Source organism: Phasianus colchicus, chromosome 2 (genome assembly GCF_987193195.1).
Source record: "Phasianus colchicus chromosome 2, bPhaCol1.hap1.1, whole genome shotgun sequence".
Lineage (NCBI taxonomy): Eukaryota > Metazoa > Chordata > Aves > Galliformes > Phasianidae > Phasianus > Phasianus colchicus.
Window position 1 is genome coordinate 8,062,478 of NC_143437.1, and position 24,459 is coordinate 8,086,936.

At 41.9% G+C, this 24,459-nt stretch overlaps 3 protein-coding genes across 6 annotated transcripts in view; 1 reads left to right on the top strand and 2 right to left on the bottom strand.

The window, feature by feature from the left end:
* Positions 1-506, bottom strand: part of AFTPH (aftiphilin) — a 44,172-nt gene extending 43,666 nt beyond the window's left edge. For 3 of the 4 annotated variants that reach the window (XR_016463897.1, XM_031599357.2, XM_031599338.2), the window contains exon 1: positions 324-463. The gene's annotated coding sequence lies outside the window, so the exon portion shown is untranslated. Of the gene's footprint in view, positions 1-323 lie in introns of all 4 variants that reach the window. The other variant, XM_031599347.2, reaches the window with a different exon arrangement.
* Positions 1-24,253, top strand: LOC116232768 (uncharacterized). The gene is made up of 2 exons (XM_031599368.2): positions 1-765; positions 24,130-24,253. The coding sequence occupies exons 1-2, from the start codon at positions 362-364 to the stop codon at positions 24,251-24,253; spliced, it is 528 nt and encodes a 175-aa protein (XP_031455228.2). The 5' UTR covers positions 1-361.
* The window catches only part of LGALSL (galectin like), a 9,455-nt gene continuing 3,895 nt past the window's right edge, over positions 18,900-24,459 (bottom strand). Inside the window, exon 5 of the mRNA XM_031599389.2 lies at positions 18,900-24,427. Within this exon, the coding sequence (XP_031455249.1) occupies positions 24,284-24,427 (144 nt within the window). The 3' untranslated portion in view covers positions 18,900-24,283. The remainder of the gene's footprint in view (positions 24,428-24,459) is intronic.

A 24,459-nucleotide genomic window follows, 5' to 3' on the forward strand; every position in this document is an offset into this window, starting at 1 on the left:
CGCTTCACGACGGGCCCGGCCCGGCGGCTCCGCACCCGCGGGGCTCAGCGAACGGCAAAGCCCCGAGGCGGCCGCCCGCTCCGAGGCGGTCCCGTCCCCCGAGGGGAGCGAAGGACGGGGCAGCGCCGTGGAGATTTTCTCCTCGCCCTCCTCCCGGGCGCGGGAAAGAAGGACGGAGAGGCGATGCCCTCGCGGGGCCCGGCTCCAGAAAAAGCCCCGTCCGCTTCCGCGAGGCACGGGGCGCGCTCCCCGGCCAGGCCCGGAGGCAGCGAGCCGCTCCAGCGCGGCGACCCGCAGAGCGCGGCGGTGGCCTCACGTCCTACCTGAGGGCTGCGCAGCGGGCGGCGGGGCCCGGGCGGGCATGGCGGCGGCGGGAAAGAGGCGCGGGGACGCGGCCGGTTACCTGAGGCCTCCCGCGGCAGCCGCCATCGAGGGGGAACCCATGTCACGGCGACAGGAACCGCGTCGCGGCGGCCCGGCCCCCTCCCGGCGGCCACCGCCTCCCGCCCCGCCGCCACCGCCCACTTGGCCCCGCTTCTCCCGTCAGCCCCCGCGCTGCCACCGCCCTCGGAACCGGCGTCACTCCCAGCAACAGCCGCGAGAACGCGAAGGAATAAATAAGCGAGGAACGCTGCTGCGGGAATGGCTGCCCCGTTACAGGAAGCGGCCGGGCCGCTGCTCGGCCGCCATCTTGAGTGCTGGCAAACTGCCTCGCTCGCTGTGGGTCGGCCATCTTGGACGAGGGGTGAGGCGGCTGGCAGGGAGGTGAGGCTGCGGCTGCCATGTTGGGTGAGGGCAGTCTGACCAGATCCCGGTGGTGCTGCCTTATGAGCTGGTTCAACTTCTAATTCTTGAGGGCTAGGGTAACGCTTTTTGCATGGGAAATTGTTTCTTGTAAGATTTTGCGCCTTTGAAGTTTGCGGGGAAGCAGTCTGATCCTGTATTTATGATCCCACAATCCTGTTTCCAAATCCGTCTCTGGAACAGACGGGGCAATCACCGTTCCACCTTTCACGTCTCTGTGTGACCAGAGGGTAAACATCTTGAACTTCAGAGTCTGCAAGCCACCTAATCCCGGGGGAGTCCCCAGGGCCTGTCTGCATCCAGCTGAAAGCTCAGTTCTTAAGCATCGGGATCTGCCAGAGTTCCCTCCTTCAAAGAGTAGGTTGGTACTAATTTCATTCTGGAAAATGAGATTCTTAAGCGCGTACATCTCGTGGTGAAGGTATGTGCAGCATCAGCCAAATCGTGCTGTAGCTGAACTGGCTTTCTCAAGCTTATATTTTCATGGTTTTGTTAGCTTGTGGGTTGTGCAAACTCTGTAGAAAGTAGTAGAAACATGGTAAACAAAGCATGCAGGGAAATACTGTGTTCTTTATACCCTTTTTTATATGCTTCCCCCCCCCCCCCCCCAAGTAGACAATGGTTTGACCTCATTGATGAAAGAACACTTCCAGCAAAAACACTCAGCAAAATCACAAGAAATAATACATTCATGCTTCTATTCCTCAAGTGCATTATTGTTGTTTTCTATGACCTGTTTACGTGATATTGGTAAAAAGCATTAGAACTGCAAACACATCAAGTATTTGAAAGCGCATAATATTGCTTTAAATAAAGTGCTGTGCCTGCTACATTTACTGAACACTGCGGTGGTTAAAGCATACTAACAGATTATGATATTAAAGTAGTGTATAAGTATAACTTGTTCCTACGGAGGTTTGAGCGTGTATTTAGGCAGTTTTCCTGAGGGAGGCTTAAAAAGGGGTTATACTAGGATGTTTCACGTTTGAGATAGGTTTGTGAATAAAAATGCCTTGAATACTCTGAAGAGTAATTATAATTAATATGCTAATTTAATAAGTCACATGAGTCCTCTAAGAAGCATGGGAGAACTATATTGTTAATAGACTATTTCAGTTGCGTTAGGAATCCTGGTACAATAGCTGAAAACAATTGTAAGTGACTGTTAAAGAGGCTGTGTGACTTCTATTTTGCCACCTGGTGGCTGTTTTTTCAGCTTTTTTTCAGCTTAGCATCCAAAACGGTGTAAAGCCTGTGCTGACATGGCAGGACAGGAAAAGCAACAAGGGAGCTGGAAAGTAAGCAGTGTAGCAGTCAAAGAACTTTGACCTTCATCCAGTATAAAGCACCATGGCTTACAATTGTAAGGGTGGAGAAAAGAATCTGTAAAAGCAGAATGCTTGTTAAGCACCAGATAAAGTAGGTCCCACATCTGGGGCAGGCTTTAAGTTGCAAGGGCCCAAAATATATTTCAGTTTCCCATACCAGTTGTGTTTGGTTAATGGCCATTGGCTGTGAGCTTTCACCGCCTTTACAGCAACATTGTAAATAACATACTTAGAGGAGTTAATTTTATGATTAACTTGTCTTCTACAAATGGTGTGAATGAGTATACTGGATAAACACCATGCCCTGTGAAAACCCAAGCAGCAACCTGAGCCCCAGCACCCTAAAACAAATGTGAAACCCTTTTGTGGAAAAATCCAAACCCACAGGCCTAATTTCATGACAGGAAGAGAGCTAGAAAGATTGGCAGTGTCAGTAAATGAGGTCCTAGAATAGAAGGAAAATGGTTAAGTAAAATTCCCAGATGATTTGAGGAAGTAAATAATATCCTAAGCTACAAGGAAAGGCAGAAAATCTGTCCAAATGGTCTTTGCCAGTTTGACCAGAGGGAAGCTTCCTTCTATTTCTTGGTGGTATTCAGTAGTTCCTAGGATCAGAAGCTTTAATGGTTATGCAGTTTTGTGTCTGTACAATTCATTTCACTTGAACACAGGATCGGATGAGAGGTAAGTGTTCCACATGAAAAAGTGAAGGTGATCTTCTCTTAGGCATAGAGTGAATGATTGGCAAGGTGTGTGGGATTTTTTAGTCACTCCTGCGTAAGCTTTGCTGATTGAGAGAGATTACATTTACTGACGAAGGCAGGCTGACTCTTTATAATAGCATTAGCCATGTTAAGTGTTTGCTCTATGAAGTGAAATCCATGAATTACAGCACTAATTTCAAGGTTATGTTTTCAACATAAGAAAGTTTCCTTTACAGAACTGCATGGATTATAGACACTGTGTTATTTGAATGTTATTCTTGAGTGATGTTCTATAAATCTTCAAATATTTTAAAGAGTTCTTTTTAGTCTTATACTTTCAGGTAATTTTTTTCAGCATAGTGAAGAAACGTAATCTTGAGATGTTCGTCTCAATGTGAAGCTTCTTTTATATAGTGCAATAGAGGGTTTAAGTCTGGTGGGACTAACCTTGTTAACTCCAGGGTCCGATCTCGTTAGCAGCAGCAAAGCAGCTTTATCGTGCACTGCTGCTGAATCCTAAACTGTCAGCAGAGGGCGCAGCATTACTACAAGTCTTAGATGGAAAAGGAAATCTTGGGGCGCCAAGGTGATTCAGGAAGACTGTCTCCCAAAAACCCATATGTTCTGCAGACTGGTTTGGGAATTGAGGATAACAGGGAGGACTTATGATCTGCAGCCACGTTCTTCATAAAACTCGGTTGTTAGTAATTCTGAAGAAAATTGAGTGTTTGTTGGGAAATCACGTAGCTTTCTATTTTTCATTTTGGAGTTTACTATGTAATTCCTAACTATCTTTTGGCTTTATTTTATGCTATATCACTTCCGCATGGTATAGTGCGGAGTATCTTCTGAAAGATATTGGTTTGCTAGCAGTGTTGTTTTTTTTTTTTTTTTAACTTAGTATTATTTTCTTATTTGCAAAATATGCACAGTACAACATGGCTCCTGGCAGTGAAAGCTTTTTCTGATTTCACTGCCTAGTGTATGGGGTAACAACTTGCTCTAATCAAAGACTTATTCAAGTCTTTAAACTTCAGACGGCATGCTTCCTTCTTTGCTGAGTCTGGCAGTGTTGTAGATCAGAAAGCAGACATTCTGCTTCCTGACAAAATGTGGTGCTTGATTTTTTTTTTTCTTTAATTTTTTTTATTCACAATTGAATCAGACACTTGAATTTAAAACGTCATTTGCACCTACATGATGATTTAATTTCACTGATGTCTTTCATCTGTGCTATTGTTAGTATAATGCTAACTAATTTAATATCTTTTTTTTCCTGTGGAAATGACTTTAAAAAGTAGAAAATCAAGCAGATTGAAAACAGGAAATCAAGGCATCGCATTTTGTCTTGACAGAATGTTTTGATTTTTTTTTTTTTCCATCCTGACTTGAAACTGAATAGGCGTGTTTCTGTGAAATGCTTTTAATTCAGCAAAGCTGCATTTATCTTAGACCATTATAGCTGAAATAAGCATTGCTGGTACATTGTCAAGAAGAAATACCTTGTCTGATTGAATTCACCAATCAGCCTTGAAAGCTTTACATGAAAATTGTTTGTGGCTGTGGTTTCATAAGGTGGATATTATCAAAGCTGTCTGAGTGAATAATGAGTCTTTTCCTCTGACTTCTCTGTAGGCAAGAGTTAGTGACAGAAAAACTACTGTTAGCTAACTTAAACAAAGCTGTGTATGAGGATGAACTAAGCAGCCTGTTACTGAACTGCACTGCTGATCTGTCCTTCAGCATCAAAAGGTGGTAAAACAGATCTGTGTGCAGTTGTTGCTTTTTACCTTACACAGAGGTTGGTGACCTGAGATCTGTCCAGAATCAGGGTGAATTTCCTGGCTCTTTCACATGGCAGTGCAAGCCTCTTCTCTGTATTCAGAAAGCCAGTAGTACTTCTTGGTCCCACGGCATCTCCCAACTACAATGGGTATCCCCTTGTGAAAAGCCCAGCAGCTTTACACAATTTGTCTGTGAGCTGGCTATGCGGCAAGGAATTTGAGGATCCACGTTCCCTGCACTTCACAGTGTCTTAATTCCTGCTCTGTGTTGTCTTGCCTCTCTTCTAACAGTGAAAGGAATTTGCTGAGCCTGGTCTCCATGCTGGGAGTTAGCTGTTAGGACCGCTCAGGACTGTGTGACAGTCGCTGTTTCTTCCAGGGCTGTAATACTTCTCAAATCTCTTTAGAGATTTCTGAGCGACTCTTCAGAACATCTTGAATGCCTGTATCTTCTGTATTACTGCTAATTCTATTAGCATTGACCTTTGGGCAAGTGAAATAATTAGGCACTCATTTAGTTTGTTTTAGATATCCCACAGGTGTGCTTTGGGTTTTCCCAGATCTCGGAGCAACTGCCTCCATTTGTTCGAGTTGTAAGGGCATAAAATACGGAACATATTACTGTTGCTTTACATGCAACATACAAAGTCTTTGGAGTGCATATTTGTTACTATTTCATACAAATCACACAAATCTGCCTAGCTGTCTTTACTGGAGTCATGGTTACAAAAGCTAGACTGCATCGCTACATTAGCAGCCCAAACCTCTTGTGACTCACAAGCCATTAAAAATCCCCAAATAATCTTTAAACAATTCTAAACGTGTTAAATACAAGGAATCCTATGTAGTTACAGAAGGTGGAGGGGGAAGGGTGAAGTGGCAGTTATATCAGGTGGGCCTTAGAAATCTCCTGTATCCAAAGGGCCTGTAGGTTCTTTCGTTTTTGTCTCAGGCTTGTTTGAATAAAGATAGGATTGAGGGCACTCAGTACTATTTTTGGGAGGCATGGGGTTTTGTGTTGTTTTTGTGCGTGTGAGTTATTTGTTTTTGTCTCTCAAGGATCTCAATTCTAGGTCTCAATCATGTTTTCAGCTGTTTTGGAGCTGCTAGTGAACTCTGAGGATCACATTTTTTTCCACATGAATGCTATGCAGTGGATTAACCAGCTCATGAATGTCAAACCAGCCTCATTCTTCCTACCATGGTTTATTCTACATCCTCAAAGTAGCAGAAATTAATGATACCAGTGAGGTCATGCTATGCACCTAGTCCCTACATACTTATATATGTAATTCATCAGCAGTATGTACAAAATATATTTTATTGTATGCATTTTAGTGCAGGTAGGGTTTCTGAGGAGAAGCAGTAGAAAAAAAAACAGAATTCTCAGAAGGGAATTAAAAATGATTCACTTAAGAGCAGTACTTTGTCTTTAAGAGGCCTGGCTTGTGGATTTTGTACAATTTAAGTTGAACAAATGCTAAAGTGATTGGAGATCATTATTTTGTTTTAGTGATTCAATTTACTTATTGGATAAAAGCAAGTTGATTTCCATAGCCACCCTCTTACCTTGTATGCTAGCACTTCCCTGATGACAGGAGTCAAGAGTCATCAAATTCCCTCACAGATAAGCTGATAGAAAATTCTAAGCTACAAATTACTAAGTTTGTGTTTCTGATGAGCACTATTACAGTCATCTCTTGCACACAGAGCTGTTCAGAGTAGTACGACTCATGCCTGTAATCCCTTAACATCTATTTTCAGACTTCTTCATTTCCAAAGGCACTTTACCTTTCCTTAAATATTTAGGAATATTGAAATATTCTTCTGCAGCTGCTTTTAAAAAATACATTGCTGTCCCTGTACTTAATAAGACCACCTGTAATATCTTTTTGTAAGTGAACAAGGTCTTTTCAGATGTATATCAATTCAGTTAGTGAAATTCAGATGCTTTGGACAAAGTTTTCTCCATGAACCTATGTTGTATGCCTGGAAGTCCATTGTGTCCGTTAGTGCAAGTGGAAACAGGATTACATTCCAGGTATTAAAATGGAAAAGACTAAGTTTTCTGGGTTAATCATAACTGCTATCTCAAAAATTCAGTTTCCATGGCAGAAGAGCAGGTCCTCCAAATATTTGTCAAAATCTTTCTCACTGTCCAGCTCAAGTCTGATGTTTGTTTTCAATATCACATATGTTAACTCTATCCTTGTATCTTTATGCAACGGGTTTGCTTTTTTGATCACTGTTCATTGAGTTGCAACGCATCTGGAAGATTGACACATAGCAGGGGTAGATCTCATAATAACAGGATTGTTTCCTGGGAATTTCATACATAGAAATACATGAGATTTGTGAAAGGTGATCCTAACTTATCTGATAGAATTTTTGTCATAGGTAAATAATGGATAGCGAGACAAAACCTAAAAGAATATGCCATGTTCCAAACAGCCAATCTGCTTTTGAATGCTAGCAAGAATTTTGTCTGCCCTGGTTTAGTTGGAGTACTATGAAGAAGGGCCTTAGGCTGCACCAGCAGTCTCTGCAAGGCTGAGACCCTAGCATGTGTCAGTGGTAGTTTGGGATGTTACTGCCTTTGGTTGGATTTTATTGCTCCTCTGCAGAGGCAGAAATGGTGCCTGTGTCTCAATGACTCCAATGCAGAATGTGTTTGCAAAAAGCTCTCTTTGCTGGTGACTTAAAATAATGTGCCATAGCAGGGAAGAGCCAAGTGTTGCCATCAGTCTTCCAGCTTATTCTAGATCAAGTGGCCTCAAGTAGTGAGAGTCAGGCAGCTCCTTAAATTGCGTGACAAGGTTCACCCAGAGGGGAATATTGATCTCTATGATGTCCTATCATTTTTTCACAAACAGAAATTGAATTCTACATACCTATGGCAAGAAAAGGGCGCAAACAAGCTCAATAGCGGCAGCACAGTGTAGGAAGTTACAGGCAGAAGAGTGCACTGAGAGCTGGTATGTGAAGGGAACAGCATAGTGACAAAGGTAAGCACAAAAACAGCCGGGAGATGAGAAGCCCAGCCTCTGCAGCCTTCAATATCCACCATGATGGGGAGGCCTCTTGAGAGTGATTGGACCAGCTCTTACTGCAAGAAGAGCTGTGAAAGATGAGAATAAGTGCCTGAGTAATCTTAACATTCATCAGGCTCTTATGTAGGAACATTCTCTTAAATTATGATAACTGCATTTCAGCCCTGGGAAAAGGGTGCTTTCTCAGAGCTAGCTCCTTGGTTCTAGTAAACAAATACAATCCCAGCAGGCTTAAATGGTGTCTCTGATGTGCTCTGGAGGCATCCTTGCCAGTGTGTGCTTCCCTTCATCTCTGCAGCACTACTCAATCAGAGTGCAGCCTACGTTATTTCAAGGGAGATGTATGTGCATCTTAGAGCAATGAGCTACAGCCACCCCTTCTCTAATGTTATTGCAGCCAAGAGATTTGAGTTACTGGTGAATTTGGCTCATGTTTTTCATTTTGTAAGCAATGAACTAAAAATATTTTAACAAGCATGATAATTCTGTAAATTTATATGATCCATCCTTTGTTGGAAGGAGGCTAGATTCCCACCGTAGCCGAAAGAGCTATTTTCAGAGTACTAGACTGGGCTCTGTGCCTTCATCTGGCCTAACTGGGATCTGACGTATCCCATCTAGATGTTGTGGAATTCTCATGCCTCTGTTCTTCTGCATATCCAGTGCTACTGAGTTGGAAACGTGGCTCCAAACAGCATGAAGAGCCAAAATATGTCTTCCTAGTGCAAGCTGATTGTGAAATACTCCAAAGGAGCAATTTTTGTCTCAATTTTCTTGCACTTATGGAACTGTTTATAACGCCGGCCACAGGGTATTTGCTGTCTACTTGGTCAGATGTAAGTCAGCGGTTCAGTGGATTTACATGAAAGGCTGATGGCGACACACAATCAGTTTGCATGCAAATGGCAATGATCCAGTTGCCCAGTTGAGGAATGTTATATGATCAGTGCAGATATAATTATATCCAAATTTGGCTACACTCCATATTTTATCCATATTTATCCTTATTCTGCTGCAAAGGGGCTTGTCTCCTTTGCCAAGAAATCCCCTGGGCAAGAGCGTATCTCAGCGTCTCACTGTTTATTCCATATTGGGTGGAATTTCCAATAAAGCCTCCTCTGTGGAGAAGCCAAGATGCATGACCCTTGTTAGTAATGCAGCTATCTCCAAAAGTCAAACCTCTGTCTTTTCGGCAGTCTAGCTCACTTATGAAATGTTGTATCTTGTGAGATCATTTGCACTTCTTTGAACAACTAGTTCCTGATGGAAAATCTATTGGCAATAGCTCACATTTTTTTTGAGGAGCAAAGGCTCCTTTGTATGCTGTCACGTGGTGGAGCAGAAAGGAGTTTCAGGGATACAGCAGTGCTCTCCTGCCAGTCAGATGCTTCCTTTGCTTGTTTGAAGAGGTGGTAGGATGCAAACCAGCATTTGTTCAAAAATAACATAGACATTTTAGCACATGACTGTTCCCCCTCTAGCACGTCCTCTTGTACCTTCTGGGATCATTTTATCTGAGCTGTGCTGATGTAGCTCAACTGCTATCAGATGTCCTTTTGCGGGGTCACTGTAGGGATGAGGAACATGTAAACTGAACCTGCTGGGGTAGCTGTTACAAACTGACTTGTTAACCGCTTGTCTGTAGCCAGCCACTCTAAGGTGGATGGGGCATCTGCTTCGTGGCTGCAAAGTTATGAGTCTTCTGATCTTTTTTCCTCTATATAAACATCGTCAGATGTGGTCTGACAGCACGTTACACTGAGAACATTTTTCCACTCTGCAGTTCTACGCCATGAAGATGCTTAAATTACCCTACAGGCTATGCATTCAGAGAGATCCATGTTACTCACATCTCTGGTTTTGGCTGACTATTTATATAGCTAGGCCACTTCTTTGGAGAGCCTCCCTTTCTCAGTCTGATAGAGATGAGGGCAGGCAGAGCCACAACTTTGTGCTATCTAGAAGGACCAGGACACTAACCCTCTACAAAGTGTGTCAGGGAGTCTGCTCTCAGGTTTGCTTTAGAGCTGGTTTGCTTTTACAGAGCTGTACCAGTTTCTCCTGAGTCAGATGCTGTCATGTGCAAGCTACTGTGGTGCCTTCAATTCAGTTAAGAGTGGATCAGATAGGTTTCTTCTCCCTTCACAACTACCACCTTATTGTTGCTCTATTTGTTATTGTGCATTATGCCAGCATTACACAGCTACAAGCCTGCCTTGGGGCCCAGTGCAGTGCATGTGGTTACTCAATACTTCTGATTGAGTAGACAGAGCAGCATTACAAATTTACATCTACAGTTTCTTGACACTCATTCTGCCTATGTAAAAATCTACATGTGTGGAAAGTGTTGGGTCTTGGGACAGGCTGGGCCTTTTCTTTTCCTACACAGGGACAGATACAAGGAGGCAGATAGCAGTAGGTCAGAGCTGTGTTGGGCCCTAGTTTAATATAGGCCCAAAGTAAGGCTCCACTGCAGCCTCCAAGTTTCCCTTGAGAGTCACAGTCAGTGATTCTGGTGGTGAATGTGAGTCCTGTGAAGAACAAAACATGATCTCTGCAGCTGTAGCAGATACTGCTGATGTATGGAAAATAGACAGCATTTATGTGAGCTTTTGAGTACTTGTTTTATTCCCGTCATTCTTTCTAGATGGTTGAATAGCTTGATTTTGAATCCAAGCATTTCATGTCCCAGAAATCAAACATCACCATCACCACATGGCCTCCTCAAGTGCACAAAGATGCTGTTTCTGTTTCCCATTGCACTGGTATTGCTCAAGTATGAAGAAACAGAACTGCTGTTTTACCAAGATTGTTAGAAGGGAGGGATCTCCTGAAGGACTGTGTGTACTAAATTGCTCTATTGGCAAAATGGAAAAACAGTAGTGAAAACTGAAATGTTTGCATCCTGCATGTGTTTACACTTTAAGGGCAAAATAATAATAATAATAATAATAATAATAATAATAATAATAATAATAATGTGATGCGTGCTTTGTGGTGATTAATATTATTTGTCTGCATGAAGATTGTTTTCTCTGAGGCTTTTGCTGTATGGTCTCATAAAGCTAATGGGCTGCCATTGTATAAAACTCCTTCACAGGATATTCCTGAAGCCTTGCTCAGTCTTTAGCTAGGCAGAGCAGACAAGGAATTTGAAAAGTGTAAGAACACGTCAGGACTCCTGAGTTTGCCTAAGACTGCATATAAAAAATAATATTGTCTTAGAAAACAAAAAGCATGTGTCCTCCATCTGCTGAGCAAGGGCTTTCATGCCCATGGTTTTTCCCTGGCTGCTGGCAGATTCACAGAATTGGATGTATTCTGACTGAGGCTGAATAAGCAGCTGGAGGGCTGTTATCTCAGTGTAGCGGCACAGGCCTGTTCCTTTTTCTGTTTTCAGGCAATCTGCCCATTCTCTCTCCTTTGTAGAGGCTGCAACTTTATGGGAGGGTGAGCATGTTCACATACATCATAGCGTTGGTGCTTGCTGAGGCTGAGCCAGGCAAATTATTTCTGTCTCATTCCCACAGATGGAGGAGGGCACTTAATACCTTGAGTCTACACCTTTTGATAAAGCACTCCAAAACACCTGTCCATCAGACTTACAGATTGGTGTAGCCAGAGATCATTCACCCATCTCTGGCATTCAGACATTTTGCAGTGATTGAATTTAAACTACGTATAAAACTGGTTACCCCAAACTGTTGAGGTCAAATTTGTCTGCTACTGTAACTTCCTTGACATCAGTAAAGCACCAGGAAAGTTGAATCTGGAGCTTTACATTTTTTTCTTCTTGTTTAGGAATAGGGGACCAGCCAGAAATGAGGGCTGAATACTACAACATCAACATTCCCTGTGCTGCTTGCAACCCATCAGCCAAGAGCTTCTCAGTAGCTTCCTTTCTGAGAAGGTGCTGGTGCTGAAAACTCAAAAATGACTGGGATAAAAAATTTTCCTGTTCAATCTGAGCAAAAATCTGCTGTCTTGAAACATGATTCTGCTTTATCTGATTTTACTTTTGGTGGAAGGAGAGGCACACAGTTTTTTCTTATTGTCACCTATTTTTGGCAATCCAGAAATGATCTTGTTGAAAGCCTCTGAAAGCTCTGGTAACCATTAATTACTTTGGATCTAGCTGGTAGGAAACTCTGCTTTAAGCAGTATGGAAAGTTACGAAAACAAAAAAGGGTTACATGTTTATAGAGCACTTTCCACATTATTTAGCATTCCTAGTTGTTGAGTGTATTGTGCTTCCTACTCCTACATGTAGAAGATGCTTGCGTTACTCATGGGATGTTGAAGAGGGATGTTGTGCAGATGCTGCCCCAAGCACCTCCACTCCTATAGCTTTTTATTTAGAGCTCTTACTAAGCCTGGCAGGACAGGTGAACCCCTCTGGAAGCAGAATTGCAAATGTCTTCTTTATTGTGTGAGTGATGCAAAACCCCTCTGCCTTCAGCACTGAAAGCCTTTGTTGTTCTTCACTCTCTTAGGGTGGTAGTTTCCTTCCTATTAACAGATGCTGAAGAAGTCTTGTATCTGTCCTATGTTATGTCTTTTTTTTTTTTTTTAGACCTCAAACACAGGATGTGTGTGCTTGTGAACGGACATCAGGCAGGTATCTACACTTGGGTATTTGGTAGAAGGCAAACATCCTCAGGGGCCCTTTGTACACAGCAGAGCTAGATCCTCTGGAAGATCATTCAGGGTATTGGAATAATCACTGATAAATCATCCTCTGGAGAAGTGCCTCTCTTTCTGCCTGTATAGGAAATCCACAGAGACCAGACTCACTCATTGCAGCCGAAATAAGACACTGCAGAAGGTGGCGTGAATGCCCCCACAGTTTCAGCTACTACTCACCCATTAAAAGGCTTCCAGTTTTCCTGGAATTACTAATGTAGCCACTCAGCTGTCCTAAGCAAAAAAGCAGCCTGTGGAAAATTGTGTATTAAGCATCAGCCTTTATTGCACCAAATAGCTCTTTTAAATCCTCACCCTGGGAAGCTGTTGACACATGTTTGAATCACTCTACTACCTTCTCCCAATAAATGTATGTGTAATTGTGTTTGTGTATACTAGTTACATGTTGCTGTGGAAGTTCTGGCATGCTGATATGTATCTGCATGCCAACCATCACAACCCATAGCTTCATGGCCGTATATGGAAGTTCACCTGTGAAGATGTTCAGAATTTCCCTTTGAAGCTGCTTGTGCTCTTAACCACGTGGAGTTCCTATGTGCTGGAGATGGGTGACAGTCTCTGGCAATAAGAACTGTGGCCTCCTATTTGAAACCCAGCTGACATCACCCTGAAAGCCATGAAGGATATTTCTTCCTGCTGTGCCCTCCCTAGAACAGCATGTTCCTTGTGAATCAGTACGCTCTTAGAGGCCAAATCTTTTTCCTCCCTTCCAGCACTGCAGGTAAAATAAGACAGCGAGGCACCTTGAACATAGAGGAAGCCGAAAGCATGGAAACAGCCTGAGGTGAAAGTCCATTTGGTTAGGTGCCATGGCTGTATAGATTCAGTGTCTAAAATCCCTTGCGAAGAGAGAATGACATAGAGTCATTGACTGCAGTTAACTGTGGGGTTTCCTGAAGGCCAGATGTTAGAATGCCTGAAAGAACATATTTGAGCATAATTAGAGGCTTTTTGAAATTAAGATAAAACTTGATCTACAAAGTCTGTGCACTTGGGTTTCATGTTGCACTACACCCCCTGGAGTAGGCCTTTATCTTACATTTACATCAGGATGTTAGGCAATATGCCACCACCTATAATTTACTTGAGATACGGTGACTGTTAATTCTTAAAGTGTGGATTGAAGCAACGTGCTAAAACAATTTAGAAAATTTCCTGCCTGATATTTGGTTATTAAGCTGAAAAGGAAGGGCTAAGTACCTTGAGGAAGATAGTAATAAACATGGTGACAGTATAGGAAAAGCTAAATGGTACTGCAAAGGTAGCTTAGAGTCTTCTGTTTACTCACCCACCTATTGAAAGATGAAAGCACATATGAAACAGAATAGCAGTACACTGAAGTTGGGCAGAGTTTTCTTTGCATGAAGTATATTGCCATTCATGAGCAATACCAGCATATGTAAACTGAATAGGATTTTGAAAAAGACCAAGCATCTCATAGCCCCCAACACCTGTTGTCCTATTACAAGAATAAATGCATAAAATTCAGGAGTACCAAATAGGTTTTATACCAACTCTACTTAAAGAGAATTGAAAGCAAAATCTGTCTGCCAGAAGTTATGCCATAACTCTGTGATAGCATCCTCATGCTGTCATCCAAAACAAATTCCAGTTAATGTAGCAAAGATTGTAAACTGTTCGAACTACCAGCTGTATCAAGAGGAACAGTCACTGTCTTCCTGTGATGGTCTGTGATCCTTGGTTTATTTGTGTTGAATATAGTGACAGTCTACTGACCTGACCATGGACACGAGTTGTGATGTGGCTGAAAACTAAAAGAGGATGGATGTTTGAATGTAAAAGGAGATTTCTGGCATTCTGTCTCCTACCTGAATTGACTGCTGAATGCTTCAAGTGTGCATCAGTTATTTCTTTTACAAGTGAACCTGGACTGTGCTCCACTTAGAGACACTCAGGTTGATTTTTACTAGAAATGTTCAGACTTTGGTCAGTCCTATGCAAGTTCTGCCTGATGACAGGACTATTAACTCAGCTGATATTGTTTCAAGACAGTCTGAAACAATCTCTTCTGTTTTACAAGACATATAAATGCTTTACAGGACACATAAATTCCTAACAGATGCTGCTGCACACCTACTTTACACAGGCAGCTCCTGGTTACCTCCCAGTCTTGATGGGATTTGGTGAGCACTTGTGCAGCACTGGCACTGCAAACACTGTCCACCAGCAGTAGAGACTTAGGACTGAACTCCTGAAGAATGTCTATAGATGACTTCTGTTCTCTTTACTGATGTAATTCCATGCATTACAGGACCAGGCAAGGCATGAGAGAGATGGACACTTTGGTCTGTAAATGCATCATCTCTTCATCCTGGAAAGTGAAGTTTTTCTTCTTACTGGCTTCCTTTCCACACAAGCCAGCATGAGCCATGCAGCTTTCAGAGGATACTCTTAGAGGTAAAAAAATTGCTCTTTTCAGTTGCTAAACTTCAGAGCTGTTCATTTCTGCCCCTTCTTCCCACCCCAGACAGTGAAATGACTGCTGGCACTATTCAATAATTAATGTGCTGACATTTTAATATGCACAGGTATGATCATCCAATTGGTACCATCACACTGTAGGAATCGGTTTCTAAAAAATACAACAATCTCTTCTGCCCTCCAAATGCAGCATGAGATAATGTGTCACGTTCCCTAGCTACCAGTGACACAGAAGGAAGGTAATCAATACAGCTGGTAATACATAAAAGCAAAAATTGCAACTGATTCCCTTCACAGAAAAGCATCATCTTTTAGCCTGCATTATCACAGCTTCAGCTGTACAATGCATTAAAATGATTATGTACTTCTCTTTGCACATGCTAATTAGAATCCTGTTATCTTTTCTGAGAGCACCATTTGAAGAAGACAGGTTTATTGTGAGATCCTATATAAGTTTATTCTTTAGTAGGTGCTCAGTTGCCATAAATCAGTGTACTTCCACCAGAATCAGTAAGAGAAATACCTGCTTGCATCACAGGATGTGATGCTGTATTTTGTCTAGGGAAAAATGTCTGCACATCATCTTTTGAGCTCAAGGTTCAGCGAACAACTGCCTGCTAAGAAATCCGATCTTCCATGTTGCAGTTTCTCTTCTGCATTATTTAAATGGCAGGCAAAAGCACTGTGAGGCAGTGCAGACTGCAAAAAAATAGTATAATGCCATTCAAACTTTACCATTAAAAAAAACTCTACTTTTGTAAAGATTTTGCATTATGGATAGCCCATCGCATCTCAGAAGCTGTGTACAGCATTATTCACCTTACTGTTGAGTATTTTGGCACAAAAGAGTGTGTCTGCCTGATGGGTGAAGAGAGGACCTGGGAGCAGTACTTCCCTGTTGTAGCCAGAAATCAAAGCAATGTAACATTAGGTATGTACAGATCCACATATTTCAAGTTACAGCACTGATCTCTGAGAAGGTCTTGTTAAGGCTCTGTGCCGAGAGAATGACAGCAGTAATACTAGAAATGGCAAGGAGCATTCAGGAATTAATGTGAATTGTCAAGTCTGTCAGCTCTTTGAAGTTCTTCAGTGAGTGTTGCTAAATAAACACCTTGATTGGTGTCTTTAAAGGACGCATAAAGCTGTGAAGTAAGTATCTGAAGTACAATGGCTGTGGGGTTTCCAGCGATGGTTCTCATGGAGAGGAACTGCCACCTCTGAGAAAAGGCAGTGAAAATGATGGGGAATGGATGTGGAAGCTGTGTTCCACATCCATTCAGTAATCCAGAGTTTCTCCCAGCTTTGCCCCTCAGGGTCTGTATTTTAGTTGTTGAAGCTCTTTGTGTCTTTCTTATAAAGCTGGAGCATGAAAGGAATTATGCTGTTGTTGATGTGGCCTCTCTACTTGTAAATTCAAATACTTTGTTTTCCTCAGGAGATTGTAATTAATCTACTACTTTCCAAAGAATGTTTCTTCTACCAATAACCATATTCTATCTTTAGTTCTGGTCTGACTCTTCTCTAGAACGTGATTTTCTTTCCCATTAAACAAAATTTCTGAGAGAGCAGCCAAGAAAGAATCCTCTTTGCCTCTTCAGTCTTGCAGTGCTAGAACAGCTACTGTAGCTTGTCATACATAACAATACTGTCAGCACTGGCTTTTTTTCCCTACTCAAGGGTTTTTGGGGCCAGACAAAGCACGTCTCAAAAACTTCTGGTAGCTCCATCAGCACTTGGTGGCAGCCTGCTCCACTGCACAGAGCTTTGGCTCGGCTCAGTTGGAGCTACACCAGCCTACAGCCTCTGGAGCACCAAGGTAGAATCTGTTTGCTGTTAATATCAGATTGTTTAGTACTAAAGTCCTCCTCTTTTCTCTGCCACTAAAATTTGCTCTTCAGCTTCTGTGATGTTTTTTCTAAATTTACCTGGCTTTTGTTCATATCTTTCTGAGTCATGAGGAAGCCCTGTTCTGCAAGCCAGGTATCAACATAGCTCTCTTTCACCATCTCCTCAGAGGGCCAAGGCTGACTTGTGCATCTCCTTCAGCTGTCTGCATAGAAAGCTGCTGAAAGACACATCCTTCTTAGTGTTTTTCACAAAATGACCCATCTTGCATCACAGCCCTGGTCTAGCAAGGCAGCAGTGTGGAAACTGAAGCTTTAAAACCTGAACAGGATGAGAAATACGTAACCCTTGGAGAATGCTGAAGCTGACGAGATGTTTTGGAGCCAGTCTCTATTCTTAGAAGAATGGTGAATGTCATCATTTAAAAATAAGATCCACTGCAGTGCTAGCAGAGATGTATTTGTGGTATTCCTGTGAGTAAATCCCTCAGCACAAATTGACTTGGCTTCAAGATCAGAAACACTCTACTAAAATAAGGTCCAGCTGTGATTTATACACAGTGCTGATCTGAATGGGAGAGAAGTGCACATGGCATTTGTTGCAACAGGTACCCAGATCTCATGCCTGGAGTTTACTCAGTATTACAGATCAAGGAGAGAGCTTTTCAAGGGTTTCTGTAGGGGTTAGCCAATGCAAGCAGTGAAATTGGGTATATGTACACCCCTTTTGGAAATTCGCCCAGACACTTTGCTGCAGTTCTGCTGTCTGGCATGGACTCAGTGCTGCCTTTACAAGAGGTGGGTGCTCTGCCAAGTCTGAATCTTGTGCAGAGGCCTTTCTAACATGCCCATGCCTTAAGATATCAAATGTGTGTGAACTTATGTAGCGGTGGAGGTTTGGGGCTTACACTCAACCTATACCAGAACCCTTTGGGACATAGAATCATCATAGAAAGTCATGGGTTGGAAGGGACATTAAAATCCACCCAGTTCCAACTCCTCTGCTATGGGCTGGCTGGGGTCACAGAGCACAGATCCTGCCAAGACTCCTGACACAGAGGGGATCTGAGGGAAAGCAAGGTGAATGCATGTATTTGCAGCATTGCTACCCCCACTCCTGTGAAGGAAAGATGAAGTCTGAGACTATACTGGGGCTATTGGAGACACTTGCTAATGTAAAATCTTGTCTTAAGCTCATCATGGTTGCTGGAAATTGGAAACATGATTAGCAGGAAATTCCTGCTGGCTCAGAATCAAATCAGTGTTCCTTTTTGATGTCATACAGATTTCTGCGTGTTGTATTTCTGTCTGTTCTCCTTATTTCTGGTTTGTATTTACATTATTTAATACTGTTTGAATCTTGTGTTCTCTAGAGTTCTTAACATACCTCTTTTTAGGATTGTGTGTAGCAACAAAAGGCCAATGTCGGGCTGTCTGTGAGCAAGGATGGCCACAGATCCAAGCTCTTGGGGAACATCTGATTCCTTATCATTTTATTGGGAAAAAAAATGCAGCTGGCGGTAGTCAAATGTTGTTCATCTGCTACTTCACTGTTCTTTGAATAGTGAGGTCTCTCTCAGAAATCTAGCTTATTTCTTATAGCCACAACTTGATGGAGGGTATAGTCTTTTCTTGCTGGATGATTCTAGTTCTCCCAAAAGCTTTAACTTGAAGAAGCTGAGACCTTGAAGCTTTCTCTTGCACTTAATGATTTTAACGTGAGCTTCATCTAGGATCACATCAACAAGTGAAACACTGGATCCCATAATACCACCTTTCTGGAGCTGACGCTGTGGTTTTGCTCACCACAAATCCATGAATCTTGTCCCACCAGAGTGAATGGGAGTGTGTGTGTGAGTTACGCTGCAGAGAGAGGCTGTTTTATCCCATGCAGAAGTCATCAGCTGTCTGAGTCTCATGTCCTGTCCTGTTCTGAGACATGCCTGTTAACTCCTGCAGTTTACACTGCCCAGTGATGTCAGTGAGTGTTTTGCATGAGTAAGCAAGTTATTCTTTCCTCTAAAATAGTTATTTGATTGTGTATAGAGTGTTTAAATTTTAAAGGAGTTTTACACCAGCTGCTACCAAAGAAACACTTCTAATTCCAAACTGCCACACTACAGCTTTATTAGAGGAAGAATTAGCTATGTCTGAAAAACACTCAGAAGGGAAAAGAAGTAAATTGCATGTGTAACAAGTATTAACAATTGTTATAAAAGACCAAATAAAACTGCAGTGAAGATTTCACATTTTATTGTTATTAAAAGTCCATTATGAAATTGGCACAACACATAAAAATAGATCTGTGGTGAATGGTACACATTACTATTATTGCCACGTCATTTTGTGCACATCCTCACTTTTTAAAATCAGAAGATAATGAACATAAAACATTTCATCAGCTAACTGTGAAACCAGTGTTACTGCAGCTGGGAGAGACTGTGCTTTCTATCGATTCTACTCAAGCAAATAATGCAGACAAAAATAGTCCTCTATTGATGCTGAAATTCGGGAAAATGAAAGAACAGATTTTTAGAGTATTTCCCAGCTGAGAGGGCTGGAATTACCCCTTTTCTTACAGACCTATTCTCACAGAAGTCAAAAGGCATTTTGCCATGAACTTTAAAGGCAGCAGGATTTAGCTATTTGTTGACAGACAGACGGAAAGGCCTAGCAACAGAAGCTAAGGAAAGCCCGTGGCAAAGCATGAGTTTATTATTTTCATCTTGCACATGCTGCTGAATCTCCTTGTTATAGTAATTGTGCATATTTGTAACAGCAGTGATTGCTGGGAGGAGCTGGGAGGGTGTATCAAAGCCAGATAAAGCGTCAGTAGCTCATTTTTTCTCCCCATTTGGGTTGGCCTTCATTTTAACCCCACGCATCATACAGCAACTTTTACCTGTACATTTTCTGATCCATGTGAGAAAATCAGAACAAAGCCTAGAATGACCACAGATTTCACTAGGTCACTATGTAGTCCTAGCCTTTGGTGGACAAATAGAAAGCTGTGCTTGTCATGGTAAGCATTTAGGTCTGCCCTCAGCTTGACTCTGCCTGCTCACACTGTCATCTCCATTCTAGGGTGCTGGAAGGTTGCTCAGAGCCTCCACTACTGGCTCTGCAGAACTGGGCTCTTGGTGGCCTCTGAAATGCCCACTACCTGTCTCTAAACTCATGTTCCATTAGGACTACAGTACATCATGCTACAACACCACCAGTAGAAAGCTTGGAAGTGCTGTAGCTACTCTGTTCTCATTTCCTCCATAGCGAATTTTTAAATCCAGAAGATAAAATCTCAGTGCTGCTCTCTCACATGAAAATCTCAGGGTTTCAGTCTCAGCCTCACTTCAGGAGAGTGACAAGGGTGGAAGGCTGGCACAGCATTATGGTGAATCAGGCTCTCTCTTTGGTTTTCAGGCTGTTTACTCAAAACAGCCCTTGAGAAAGATGCTGTGCCTCAAGCAGATGTTACATTCAACCGGTTTAGCAATATTACGCCTATTTTTTCTCAAGCTAGTCAAGGAGGGGAGGGAGAATATAATATATGTTAGTGCAAGTTCACAGAGACAACACATGAATATTTAGGACAAAATGTTCTTTCAAGGTGGGGCAACCATTTCTAGTTGTGCCACGAAAAGAAGGTGTTTTGTAACATTTTTACAACTTGACTGTGAAAAAGCATTTATGTGAAATATGTTTAGACAGACTACCTCACATCACCCAGCATATTTCAAGGCTCTTTCTGAGTAGTCAATAAACTCATATTTCTTAAGAAAGGAAGAAAGGAAGAAAGGAAAAGAAAGAAAGAAAGAAAGAAAGAAAGAAAGAAAGAAAGAAAGAAAGAAAGAAAGAAAGAAAGAAAGAAAGAAAGAAAGAAAGAAAGAAAGAGAAAGAAAGAAAGAAAGAAAGAAAGAAAGAAAGAAAGAAAGAAAGAAAGAAAGAAAGAAAGAAAGAAAGAAAGAGCCATCAGCTTTATCACAGCCAATTCCAAATTTAACTGTGTAATTCAGGGGTGGATATTTTTGGTATTTTTTTGTTTTTTTCCCTTTTGGAAAAAATAATAAAGCTATGCTAAGGGATTACACTCCAAAGCTTTTACCCATTCAAGACTTCTTTCATTTCAGAAATAATTTCCTCATTTAGAGGAAACTGCAGAAATATTTAGCTCATAGATTCTAGCAGATCTCAAAAGTTGGCTAACACACACACTTGCTCCTGAGGAACTGCAGCTTCCAAGTAGTTCACAGACTACCACTGCCTACTGAAAAGCATTTTGAAAACCCAATGACTGTCCCAGTTTGGAAACAATCCAATTTCATGTCTAGTAGGGCTTTATACCCCAAATAAACATCTGAGTAATCCCTAAATTCTGGAGACAGAATTCAGATATAAATTTTACAGCAATCTCCCATCTTAAACATTTGGGCTTAACTCAAAGTCTAACTGAACAGAAACATTTAAGGCCCAAGTTTTCTCTGACTTGCACTGCACCAGCTTCTGAATGCAGTTAGCCAAGTAAACCAAGCACACATGGGACAGCCCTTGGTTACAGAGCCATAATCCTTCCTGGTACTGCCTGAGAGCAAAAGAAAAAGGCTTCCAACATTCTGTTAAACACACAAACAGATGTGGAAACTCTAAATGTGACTTTCTGCCCTTTCTTGAGTTCTCAGCCAAACCACTGCCCAGCAAAAGTGGCTTTACAGCTGTTCTTGCCTCTAAGCCCTGCTCAGAAACCACGACAGGGCAGAAGCAGGTGGTGGGTGCCACTCAGTTGAGTTAGGCAAAACAAGAACGAGGTTCCAAATAGCATTTTGCTGAGCCAGGTGACTACTGGAGCAGGAACCAACTAGTGTGCCTGGTACAGAGGTGGGAAAGTAGGCAGGATGGTTATCACCAGGTCTTTGCTGCTGATAGAGACGTCTGTACAGTTCATCTCAGCATGCTTGGCGTACACTCTGTGCTGTGCCAAGACCGTACAGGTCATGAAAAATCTGAGGGCTGCACTAAGCTACTGCAGCTACTGGAGTCTCAAGTGGCTGAAAATTCAAGTCAGCCAAACCCCTTATTCTGGGCTACAGCAAAGGCATGGAGCAGGAATCTCTATTGGCCTTGTGCTGTCAGAGAGATCTTTTTGGGTTTTCTGCTGCTGCAGGGTCACAGTGCTGCTCCCTCCAGCCTCCTACTGTGTGGCCCTCTGGAGTAGCAGGACAGCCTCAGGCAATGGCTCTGCATCACAAAACATGGCTTCACATGCATAGTTAGAGAAAACACTAGACAGGGTGGGCATCAAACGTCTCTCCAAACAGAATTCATTTTCTGCTTGCATCTGCTTTGGAGCTACAGACTGTTCCAAAGCTGGAGAAAAATCTGAGCAGCTCACGTGGAAGCACCTTTCCCTTGGATTTTTATTATCATCATTTTTAAGAATATATTTTGTAGCAAAACACTGTCAGCATTCTTCATACAACAAAAAAAATGACACAGTCATCGTGAATCATGGAGAAGAGTAAAAACAGAGCAAAACAGGAACATTTCATATAGAGGTTCAGTCGGGAGTACAAACAGAATCTAATGTACAACTTAATACACCAGATAAAAAGATCATCTGGAAAACAACAGGTTTTCTCTTAATTTTGAAAAAGGAAAAAAAGTCAGGGGACTTCAATGTTAAGGCTAAAATTTCCAATATTAATTCACTTTGTAGGTGGGAACCCAATCCTTAACTCGTTCACAGCAGCACCACCCTCTGGCTTTACAGAGAGATCTGCACTTGTGTGAAGTAAGAATCAGGCTTCTATGCCTTTGTGCTCAGAGGACTCTGGTTGACCTCAGCAGCCTTTGGACTAGAGCCATAGCTGGAATTTCAGCTTGCAGTCTAAGGCTTCTTAACTGCAGGCCAAATTAGCACAAAATGAGGCTTTGCAACTGGCATGCTACCCTTCACTTTGGATATTCCAGTTCTGGTTGCTTTGAAACACTTCTTTATTGCAAGCTTAATATAGTTCTGTTTGTGAGATTTTTTTTCTCTTTTTTTTTTTTAATACTGTGCTACAAAGAATGTTTTTATATTGTGTCCCTACATTACACGTCTTCAAAATTGCCTAAATATATGTTTATATCATGATTATAACTACTCAGAAAGACTTGCCGTGGTCTACTGTGAGCAGGCAAGGAAAAAGCGCATTTAGTCCTAAAGAAGTCAAGAAAAGTGGTTGTGTTCATTTATAGTGTAGCACAATGACTCTGTTTATACAGCTATACCTACTAGTTAAAAAGCTACTTGAAAAGTTATTATTCATGTGCAGTGGATGATTTTCAAGCATTAATAACTTGGCTGTCTAGACAAGTTTTAATTGTCATATCAAAGGCCGAATATGTTCTCAAATGAGTGCAAAAGAAATCTCCCATCTCCCCTGGAAAGAGGCTAGTTCTCTTGCTGAACTAAGAGACTGCCAAATTTAACTTTTTCTCAAGTTATAAAAGCACAGCTACAAACTTGCCATTTAATTTTTAAAAACACATTGACTTTAACTCAAACCTATCCTGCACAGCAAAGTTAGTAAGCCCTGAAAAACAGTCTAGTGAATATATGCAAAGAGCTCCCCCCACCATCTACCATGCCCACATTTTCCCAGGGCCCAGAGGGCTCCGTTAAAATGTAATTCAATGTTCAATAAGAAACATGAATTTTCCAGAACGATATGTAGTGTTTACCCAAAGAATCCAAGACATTTTGTACATTCAAAATGTTTACACTTTGCTGTTCTTAACGATCAGTAAGATTGTTCATTTTTACTAATACATACAATGAGTATAAATAAATAAACTACAGATAAGCTTTAAAAATTGTATTAACAGTACATTGTGCAAAAACTTGTAACAATCTACATTCTATGCAAATACCCTGACTAAAATATACAGGCTAGTGTCCTCATACCCTCATTCAGTTTTTTGCACAGTCCTTGGACCAAATCAGCGGCTGGGAGCAATCAGCAGGATGCCACTGCAAGCCATGGAGGTTAGCTGATTAACACCAGCAGCAGATCTCGCCCCTGGGCACCTGCAAAAATCCCATAGGAATCAATGGGAGTTGTGCTTGACTAAGGACTAAACAGTTTGATTGTACCCCGATAAAGTGAATAGCAGATTTGCCATTGATTTCCGTGGAACCAGGCTCAGGCCCTGGGTAAGGACGTCAATATGTGGCCCTACGTTGTGCTACACTACTCCACTTCAGTGCAGAAACAATATTTGCAAAATAAAAGCCTTTTGTTGTTGTTGTTACTGCTGTGCAGTAACTGATTTTAGTGCTGTGTTTCAGAAATAGCCTTTCTGTGAGATTTGAAACAAGACTGCAAGTCTTTCCGAATCCATTCCAACTTGATTATCCAGCACAAGTGGGCTATTTTGATCAAAGAAAAATGGCTCAATGTCTATTAACCATCAGTGTTCTTCATTAGGATAGACAACAGCCCAGTTCATCGGCACAGGCGTGAAGAACTGCACACAGAAAAGGAACAGCCTTCCTACTATAGTTGTGTCCAGAGCTGGCTGTCACTTCTCCACACAGATGATGGCACCTGAGCCGGTTTGGAATCTACAGTTCTAACAAGTTCAGCCAAGTTTTGTAAGCTGAAGATCTCCATTTATCTTTATCGTGTCAATTGCTGACAGTGTTTCAATACGGTGGTAAAAATCAAAGAGCTGATGTCCATCCACAAATATTCTAAAACGGGGATGCTCACAAAGTATCTCAACCTGTAAAAAATAAAATGATGAACCGTGTTCAC